Here is a 10,743-nt window from a genome sequence, read left to right on the forward strand (position 1 = left end):
ATAACCCCCAAATATTCAAAATAAAGAGGTATATTCATTGATTGAAAGAAGAGTCTCCCCACATTAGGAAGTGTTAAGATTAATCCTACCAACACCACAAATGTAGATATATTGTAGCTGCCTTTTTGGTTTTATTTTAATGTTAGCATAAAGTTGTTAAAAAAAGAACAAGAAAATCCTTCTCTTTGAGAAATTTATTAAAGGAGAGAGAAGCCACAATTTTAGTTTCTCTTGCATCCTGTATTCTATAGAATTTATCCAATTTCAGAACATGCAAAGATTTAGAAATTCTGCTAACATTAACTATACAACTCTATTGCTTACAAATATTAGAGCTGAATATTTCAAGAAACAATAATGAGTGAGCAAGACAAAACTGCAAAAGACAAAAGATGCTCCCTTAAAAAAAAAAAAAAAAAAAAAAAAAGCCCAAGCAAGCCCTCAATATTTTCTAAACTATTGTCCTTGATTTCCAATACCATTACATTGGTATTTCTGAAACACCATTTCTCCATTAGAATTTGGAGTGACCTGGTCATTCAATTCCAGGCATGGCTTTCTGTCTTCACCCAAGCTCAACTAATGGCACTACCTAGTAACACGTAAGGCTGTGTAGCCCCTTAACACCTACTGGGCTGTTGACATTGTCATGCATCCCATTCGCCTTTCTACTTCACCTTTGATTAAAATTAATGGTCCATTGTCACTGTTGGGTAGCTTATTTCCAATCCATTTATCAGGTTAGGACAGTAGTTTCATGGCCAATGTTCAGAACTCAGTTTTTGAATACTTTGTGCATATCCTGAAAGGTCAGCAGTTTGAGTCCAAGTAACATTTTAATGACAAGAAAAACATGCACTCTTAGAAATCAAAATATTTTAAAAGTGCCTAAAGTAAACTTCCCCCTTCTTTCTCACTAAAGAATATAAGTCTGAAGTATTTTTTTTATCTAGTGAACTCATACTGAAAGTGGGACAGGAGTAATTTTGGAAAGTTGTACATTCACTTACGTGTAAACTGCAATAGCTGTTTATTCTTTTTGATAGCTGTAGTATTTCTTTTGAAATTTGAGCGTATTTCTTCACTGTAAGCACCCTATATTGTAAATACAAGTCTTTGCAATGCAACACTTCATTATATCACCCGATCAGCTATTAAACTTCTCTAGGATTTGGAGACAGACTTGGTTGTTGGCTATTTTTTTCAACTTAGATTGCCAGGTGTATGGATAAAAGATGTTAAGATTAACAAGGTTCTAATTTAACAGAACCTATGAATAGAGAGTTTTATGCCATAACATAAAAATGAATTAATATTCTATGTAATCTCTTAATCTTGATTAAAAAAATCCAGTTTTATCCAACTCTATTTAACTGTAACCTGCTCTTAATTGTTTAAAACAGTCTAGAAAAGACAATAGGATGTCCCAGCTGAAATTTTCATTATTAAGAACACACAAATAACAATAGAAAGTTCAGTCTTTTCTTTCACATCTAACAAATGCTAGTATCACAAATTCAGGGAAATGTACCTTACAAACCCCCACTGAAAACCAGGACAGATATAAATACATTTCCTGATAGGTCAACTTGGCAGGTCTCTGAACTGGAGTTTGCATCAGCATTACTTTTAATATTCGTCAGCAGATTCTTTTTTCAAGGATGCCCGATTACTTTCAAAATCATTTGATACTAACGCATGGCTTGAAAAAGAACATGTTTTTTGTTTTAAATCTGTTTCTGAATGTTTTCACTTGGTTTCTCCTAACATTTTGTATTGTGATAAACATTGGAAAATATGTTAAAAACCACGTTTATTATTGATGTGAGTTGTCTATCATGTGCAGGAACATAATTATATATTATTATTTCTTTAAGTGTTTTGAAGTTTTATAACTTTGGGAGAAAAAAAAAAATTACAGAAACTCCCCACAATCACCATAAACTTCTTTTTTTAAACCAAAACCCTACCAAAAGAAAAGAAGTTCTAGCTTTTCAGCCCAGGTATGTTTCAGATTGGTCCAGAATCTACAGAGGTAGCATTCTGCACCTCAAAAGATCGTTTAGCTCTTGCATGGATTAAGAGAATAATTTAATAACTGCTTGAAAGTCAGCCCACAGCAGCTTTGACAGTTACATTTATGCATCCTCAGATTTGAAAATTACGTTGAAACAGCCCTAATAAGTAGTTTGTCTACAGATTCCCCATTAATTTAGATTGCCAACAAAACTGCAGCTTCATCTTTACCATAACTTCACACTCAATCATAACCATTTAACACATCATTGTTCTTATACTAGCCTCTGGATATAACAAAGAAACCAAACATTCTTCTGTTGGTGCATGAATGAGCAGCAACTGCAAATTTAAGATTACAGCAGAAAACACCATTCAGACTTCATGATTTATATCCAGGCTACTACTGAGAGACATCATGGTGGGAACCAAAGGAGGACAAGATTCCAGACAAAGGTCAGTACCTCTCCATATAGCTAAAAGCTTTCCTAATATATTCATGGCAAAGATATAAAAAAATAAAGATCCTATAGAGAACCTAGAAATTCCTGGCATTTCAGTATGGCAAGTGAAGCTGTTTGCCTGTTTTGAGAGAATGCTTCCATTGATCACTTTAATCTCAGGCAAAGTGATAAAGACTTGAGAGTTGTGTTTTCGCTGAAGAGAGGACATGGTATATGATGTGCTTCTCATGAACAGTGGATTAATATAATGCAAACCCATTAGTCTGTATAGGTTTCCCATCAATTTCTGGGTGAATCTGAAGGTGTTACTTCTGATCTGTAGGCTTTGAAAGCTAACTGCTGTAGAAACAGACAAATTACATCCCAGACCTGAAAAGCTGTTTCATGCTCCAAGACTATACTGGGGCAATTTATATTCACTGTGTCCTTTGACTGTGCTTTCTTCTCCTGTAATAGACTCTCTGTTGCCCAGGTGAACATAGCTGATACAAAAAACTTACTATTCTTGAAGAATAGTACACTGGAATAGTACACTAATATGAAAAGTGCAAGAATTCTGTTTAACACGTGTTAAAAAGTAACAGAATCGCAAGTACAGCAATCTAAGTCATAAGCCATCTTCAAAACTGGAATGCAGTCTTACTCACAGCCTAACGAAGCCTGAATTTATTGACCTATAGGAAATACTGTCATCTCTTCTGTTTTCCTGAGGTTTTCTTCAAGCAGTTTTGTAACTAATTTTTCAGAAAGGAAAGATTTTATTGCGAGGGGTTCAGTAGGGTTCACCTTGCAGATACTTAGGAAAAGCTTTTTTTTTTTTTAAATCACACCTAGAACCTTAGACACATGCAATGCACAGAAATAATAAATACAACCACTGAACATATCTTAAATCATGACTAAACAATACTTCAGTATACATGAAATGTAAAAAATAAATTAAGCTCTCTCATTTGTATCTTTATATTCTAATGAGTTAACCCATTCTAGATATTTTGATTTGACAGCACACATTTCTTAGAGCTTATTTCTAAAGACAAAATTGATGCTTATCCAAGGTCATGAAACATTAAAATTTAAATCTGATTTGTGTACTACACAAGCTTACACAACCCAAATAAAATGATAATCATTGGGTTGAGGATCCATTAGTGAGTCATCTAGTCCATTCCCCTGTATCGTGACAGGATTGATTTCATTACCAGCTTTGATGGATGAGTGTCAAATCTAGCCTTGAATTTTTCGTTGAAGGTGATTCCATAACCTTCCCTGGCAGTTTGTTTTATACTTATTGTTCCTAGAACTGTTTAGTATTTTAACTCAACATCATCTCTGCAATTAGAGCTTAAGCCTATTACCTGTATCTCTGCTCTTACAGCCAAGTAAAAAACCCCCACCTCCTCACATTTTCACAGTGTCATTGGCAATTTTGTATGCAATAGTTATTCCTGTCTTTTTTGCATTTTTCTCTAAAATAGAAGAGCACACTAACTCTGTTCCTTAATCATATGGAGAAATCTTTTCAAAACGTTAATACTCTTTCTAATTTCTTAAATCTGTTCAAGGTTTCCAAAATCTTAACCTGAATCTAGCTTTAGGATAGATCATAGTTTCTGGTAAAACCAGCAAAATTCCCCGATCACACAAATTTAGTACAACACTCAATCATTAACAAAAGACAGCATTTCACTTTGCTATTGTCTCATCACATAAGGAATCCAAGATTTAAGAAGTCATTGTTAAGTTTATTATCACAATAAGAGAAATGATGCTTTAAACACTAATCATTGTTTTAATGGCACTCATATACAAGAAACGTAGTGCAGGATAAAAGAAAAAAAAGAAAATAACTTCCTAACTAATTAATCCTTAGAATAACATTAAATATAGGGATTGTGAAAAGAGTACTTGCATTGGTTGGGAGGCAGGGGGCAAAAATTCAGCAGAAACTGCACAAAAAGCTAAATGAGTGAATCCTCTAGCAGTTCTTTAATACATAAAGCATTTTGAAGCTAATATTTCTTATGCTTCCTCCTAAGTCTCATAAGGCCTAGATTATGGCTAATATCTCATGACACCAAGAGTAATACTGCAGCAGATATTAAAGCATTTTTTTCAGCTACTTATTCTATAAAATATTAATTGCAAGCCTGTGCATGTGCTGTATATATAGGGTATTAGGTAACTGAGTTCCTGCTCAGTTCTAAATCAATAAAAGATAACATGTATAGCATCAATCATTTTTTCCTCTTCCTTTACTACCTAATACAAAGAGCGCTGAGGCTCATTTTTTTCTTAAGTAAACAGTCACCGAAATCTTTGAAGTTAAGGATTCACTGGCTAGCCTCTACTACAGATTCTTACCTATGAAAGAGAGATTTTTTTCCAAAAGCATTTCTCGCAGCAAGACTTCATGCTCATGCCCAATAGCGCTGATAGCTTTAGGTTAAGAAATGGAAGATCACTTTGGAAAAGAACCAACTTCAGAAAAACATAATAGGTAAAGTAGTTCATGATAAAATTTATTGTCCTTCATCTGCATTTCAGAAGTGATCAGTGATTTGAACTCTAAGTTTTGAAATTCCTTACAGGGATTTTCAGAGGCATTTAGCACTTTATGAAAATCAGACTACTGTATCATCAGCATACATTTTACAAAATGAAGACCCATTAGATCATATTTATTCAGTATAAATAAGGGTAATATTTCCATTTTTGCTTTATTTCCCCTCCAAATTTAAAAGAAAGTGTGAGCTTAAAAACTGTCATTAAATACCTTTTAAGTTGCTCCTTACTGACTAGTGTATCAGTTCTCTAATTCAGCAAAGAATAAAAGAAACTTTTTTTCTTTATATTCTGAAATTGATAGGCACTACATCCATCTGAAACATCTTACTGTAACAAAACATCCTTTTAATTGATTTTTCAGAAGCATGAACTAATGTCAGGGAAGGATGAAATAATATTTTATAGTGAAGTCCTTTTCACTTCACTGACAGCCTGTTGATCCAATGTGCTATTCTTAGCAATATGTAAAAAAGTCACCACATCAAATATTTTTAATGTATCCTCCTGGAGGTCAAAGTTCTATTCTGGAAGCTTTTAAGAAGAATCTTATGGAACATCATGATAAAGGATCTTACGTTAAAAACAGTTCCTAATTCTGTTTAGAATAACTTCTGAAAACTTAAATTACAGATCACATTACCATTAGAGTTAATTAATTTATATCAACACTTTATGCTGAACAGCAAAAAAACTAATTGATGGAATCATTTCATACATATATACAGTTTTTATCAATTGAAACTATATATTATGTTAAACTCTACTAGCAGTTACAGAACAAAAGGGGCAAATGAAGAACAGCAAAAATGTAAGAAAAATACTGCAAACAGAATTTATAATGCACCATAAGCAGAAACACTTAGACTTAGTCTGTAATAATACCTGTTATTGATGTATGGCAATGACCATGGGGCAAAACTTGTAAATAACCTCACAAGCCATTTTCTACTCATGCAATCTAGCAGCCTAGTTTCCCGTAAGCATCTGAACTATTACTGAAAAATAGCCTCTTGGCATTTACAAAGAGGTTGACTTCATACTTTAGTCCATGCATATACAATTAGATAGTTATATTTAAAATCAATATGCAATCCTTCAGAAGACATTATGCTTTTAAAACCTTAACTTTAAATTGATTTTTAACTATTTTATGCACCTCAAAATTAACATCTAATTCAGCAACATACTTGCAGATAATGCACTCGCACAGCTTAGTATTAAACTTTTCTGTACCAAAATGGGATTGAAAAACTCCTCACTATTCTCATTGATGTCACTGCGTATTCAATAACTTCACTTGAATCAGAATCTGAAGAGGACAGAAAAGACCTTTTTAGACTGCAGTCAAGTTATTCTTAAAAACTGTTCATAATTCTACACATGTGTTATTATTACTTTTAAAAATGACACTTTCAGAAGACTATAGCCAGATTGTTCATCAACAAAATATTAATCTTAAAATTCTGGATATGAAAATTAGTGATCAACGTTTTAAAAAGTGTAATTTATTAGATTAATCCACTTTCAGAAAGCTGTGTTCAATGTTGAAGATAGTCTCAATGAATACTTAAAATTATGATTAAAACCACAAAATATAAATGCAATTAGAAATCTATCCTGCTGCTGTTAAAGTTAATGGGAGCAGGGCTGCATCTGTAGTAGACACCAGGCAAGTATTTTTAGTGGAAAGACCATGTTTTCAAGGGGTGACAACCACATGTATCACAACTACAAGAAGTGCTGTTTTTCATGCATAACTAAACATCACTGTAGCTTTCCTATCCTGCAACTGTACAGTGAAATCAAGATCCTCCCCCAAACTGCATGCAGAGATTTATGCAAGGATTCTCTAGGGCTTGGGAGGGAACTGCCTTGCTAGCCTGCTCAGTGATAGCAGGACACGATTTTGAAACTGTTCCTTTGATAGCAGACTGAAACAGAAGAGCTACTCATTCAGGACTTTATTAAAACAGATTTGGGGTCGCAGTGATCATTCCTAACAAATTATAATTTTAGTCTGGAATACTCAGTACTCTGTGGAGTTCCCCTAGTAGTCTCACTGGATACTGAGGGTCTCTAATTAACCATTTCAACACTACAAAAAAAGAATCCCTTAAAATTCAAGCTACATAGGGTTTTTTCTACAGCTAGCCTCACTTCCTTTAAGAAGAAGAGAAAGTAAAAGCAGATACGAGTTTAAAAATACTAATCGGTCAATCACACCTGAACTGCAGTTGAAAACATTCCAATTAAAACTCATATTCATAACAAAGCAATGCCATAATGTTGAACACTATCTATGCAACTTATTAATTTAATCACAGAATAGGTGAGATTAGAAGGTATCTCCAGAGATCATCTAGTCCAACTCCACTGCTCAAAGCATGGTCAACTAGTCTTAATAGAAAACCAGACACGCATTTCAACTAATCAAAACCAAAGAGGTTCCATCAGGCACATGAACGTGTCGCCGCCAAACTGACAACTTCCCATGGTCCATCTGATTTTTGTTAAACAGTATCAGAGAAAGCTCTGCAGTGACCCTCTAGCTGATTGAATGTAAAACAGAGGAGTATGAAACGTGTTTTGTGAAGCAGAACTTTATGTCAGGTTAAAGCTAGACACATCTCTTCCACACAGTCTAAGCTCGTCAATTGTGCACCTAAAATTTTATGGGAAAGGATACTGTTTGATGCAGTCCACCAGTGGTCCATAACAACAGTCATTCACAGTACACTGCAGACAAATAAGAGAAGTAGTATAGTGATGGGTAACTACAAAACCATTATAGTTAAACAGTATCTTAAAAACAGTAATTACTTTTCTTCAAAAAGGCTATCAGATGCTGTTCAGATTTAATCACAGAAAACAAAAACTGCATGCTTTTATTCACTATAAAAGCAAGCTATTAAAAAGTGAAATGCTCCCCTCACAAATATTGCATTGCCATTTATGGTGCACCCTGACCTCACTGATAGTTTACGATGACAGTAATTAAATGAGGTTTAAAATCTTCTACTCTGCTAGGCAGATAACAGCATCGCCACAGGAAAAAAGAAAAAAAAAAAAAAGAAAAAAAAGACAACTGTGATTAATACCTGATAGACTTGATTTGCTAGAACTCCATCTGGAATCTGAGAAGGGTCCCGTAGCATACTATTTATAAGAGTTTTGGAGGCTAGAGAAATAAAGAATAAAAACATACAAAAAACCTGTTAGCTCAGTTATCTACTTGGCAGGAAGAGAGACACACTTTTATAAATAAAACATTGATGATGTTGATAATTTTGAAAATTATCCAAGCAGCAACTACAAACGTATACATTTGTAGCTACCTACACATTCTGATACTATTAACTCTAAAGTCTTGAAACACCAAAAGATTTTATTAGCATAGGGTGAAAGCAGGCCCTTGTTTACTTATTCAGTTTCACCAGACAGTTTGTGCTTCAGAAGCATCATGCAGCTCCTAAGGAAACTGCTTAGTATAAAGAAAATGTAACTCAAAATAACCTCCAAATCCTATGAGAACTTAAGGAAGAAGATATGTAAAAAATTCAAAATAGCCTTTAAAAACAATGTTTGGTCTCAACAACCTTAAGCACTTTATAGACTTGATGATTCCAGTTTAGCAGTTTTAAAATTTATTTATTTACTTATTCAGTGTCGACACGTTTATCTGACTGTATTTAAAAGCTGGCAAAAGGCTTTCTGTGTTATTTCCAAATGTATAAATCTAAGACACAAAAGAAATCAGAAGTGAATTTAGGACTATTTATCAGTCTTTTATTCACTGATATTGATACTACAATGAAAAAAAAAAACCCATAAATCAGGAGATGCCTTTAGTTTATTTTCAAATACAGTCCTTGCAAGCACTGGCATTGTTTTCTCTCCAGATGCCTAATCTGGGTAGTTGCATATACCAGTTAATTACTAATACTAGTGGAAAGACTTTATTCTAGAAAAATGCCTTCTATAACCATCAAACGTTTCATTTTACAATTTCTTAGGGAAAAAACAACACTGCTGCACAAGCACAAGCTGCCTCCTTCCTGTGAACAACTGCTGATAGAGTTCAGCTGGTGGTATATCTATACCATTGAATCTTTAAGTGTAGACCAGGCTTGAGACTAGCAAGGTTCCCCGCTTTGCCAAACATTTCCTGTGTGACTTCAGGCAAATTCCTTCAACCTGTGCGTGCTTCAGTCATGTAAAAGAAGTGAAAAACTACTCTTTTCCTGTTCTTCATCTGTTTTGCCCCAACTCAGGGCCAAAGCTTTGTCACTCTCTTCAGTGATTGAATTGAAAGCCTCAGATGACACTGTGAAAAGGATTCCTGGAACCTGTGACATGAAGGGATCTGCCATATAAGCAGCAGTGCTATTACTATTAATGAATGTGTGCAAATGCTCTGCTGAAAGTAAAGGAGACTGTCATTTTAATCTTCTCCCCAAATGTTGTCTCCTAAACCCATCACATTCAGTTGAAAGTAGTATTTTCAAGAAAGTATTTTGTTTAGAAAACTATACCCTAATGCAAAGGAATATAAAACCCAAAATGAGTTTAAAGGCTTTACAAAAGCTACAAAGAACGTCATCATCACAGGCAGGAGCAAAAGTTTGTGCAAATGTTTTTAAAGAGAATGATATACTAAGCCAAAACACTTCCAGACGCATCATGCCATATTACATATTTGTATCTTATTCATCTCATATGAAATAAGCATTACTTTTATAAGTGAATAGTAAGAATAAATAGGCATGTTACTTTAGCTTTTGTACATCGTTAAAAATGCGTTTTGTACACAGGATAAAAACTTTGAAAATGTGAACCAGAATGCAGTGTATATATTTACTTTATTAACACTAAAAATTAAAATAATAACAATTTTTTAGTAGGTAGTAATAATACACAGTAACAGTTTGCCAATAGAGAGGTTGATAGAATGGTAGAATAATGAAGAGTGTAACTGAGGAAGATTGAGTAGAATTCACTGTTTTGAAGGGCTACTGATTCAAGTATCATGACTTGATTATGAAAAAATTAAGCTATTTTATGACTGATCAAAAACCAGCAAAACCCCACAGATTCACATTAGGGAAATGTTTAACTGGACACTACTTTGTGTAATAAGCTACAGGTACAAAATAGATTTCCTCTATTTCTGAGACTGTCAACTTCAGTTTCTCACTTGAGGTTACCAGACATTCTATTCTTTACCTATATCAGAGTAATGATGAATTGACATACTGAATTTTGCATTATGCTGATATCACATTGGTTCTACAGGATTATAAATTAAGGCTTTAAAAGAAAAGGCATCAAACAAAACCAACTACTATGCTAGCTTTCAATATATTATCTTTCTTTTTTTATATAAACAATATCTGTTTATGTAATGTTCTGCAAAATTAAAAAAAAACCTCTGCATATTGTTAATTTTGTATTACCTATGCAGCTAAGATAAGGTATCTTCAACTGTAATTCTTTTTTCAGAAAGCCATTTACTGTGGTGGCAGCATACCAACAGGCTGATTGTGTAAAAACTGAAACGGCACAGAAGTGCTAAGGTTTTTATGTGAACAATAACGCCAGTCAGAAAACAAAGTTTACTGAAACACTATTCTTGCATAGATCTCTTCCTTACTTAATCAAAAGTAAGATGACACTGGTGAATATTTAAACAAAAGCA

The 10,743-nt window shown here is 33.8% G+C and overlaps 1 protein-coding gene across 1 annotated transcript in view; it reads right to left on the minus strand.

Annotated features, from left to right (window-relative positions):
• CDIN1 (CDAN1 interacting nuclease 1) overlaps window positions 1–10,743 on the minus strand; it is a 131,298-nt gene that overhangs the window by 70,798 nt on the left and 49,757 nt on the right. The window contains exons 6-8 of the mRNA XM_050898187.1: window positions 8,147–8,226; window positions 7,735–7,784; window positions 4,845–4,912 (exon numbers count right to left, since the gene is read on the minus strand). Of these exons, the coding sequence (XP_050754144.1) occupies window positions 4,845–4,912; window positions 7,735–7,784; window positions 8,147–8,226 (198 nt within the window). The remainder of the gene's footprint in view (window positions 1–4,844; window positions 4,913–7,734; window positions 7,785–8,146; window positions 8,227–10,743) is intronic.

The sequence above is a fragment of the Gymnogyps californianus genome, chromosome 5 (genome assembly GCF_018139145.2).
Source record: "Gymnogyps californianus isolate 813 chromosome 5, ASM1813914v2, whole genome shotgun sequence".
In the NCBI taxonomy this organism is placed as follows: Eukaryota; Metazoa; Chordata; class Aves; order Accipitriformes; family Cathartidae; genus Gymnogyps; species Gymnogyps californianus.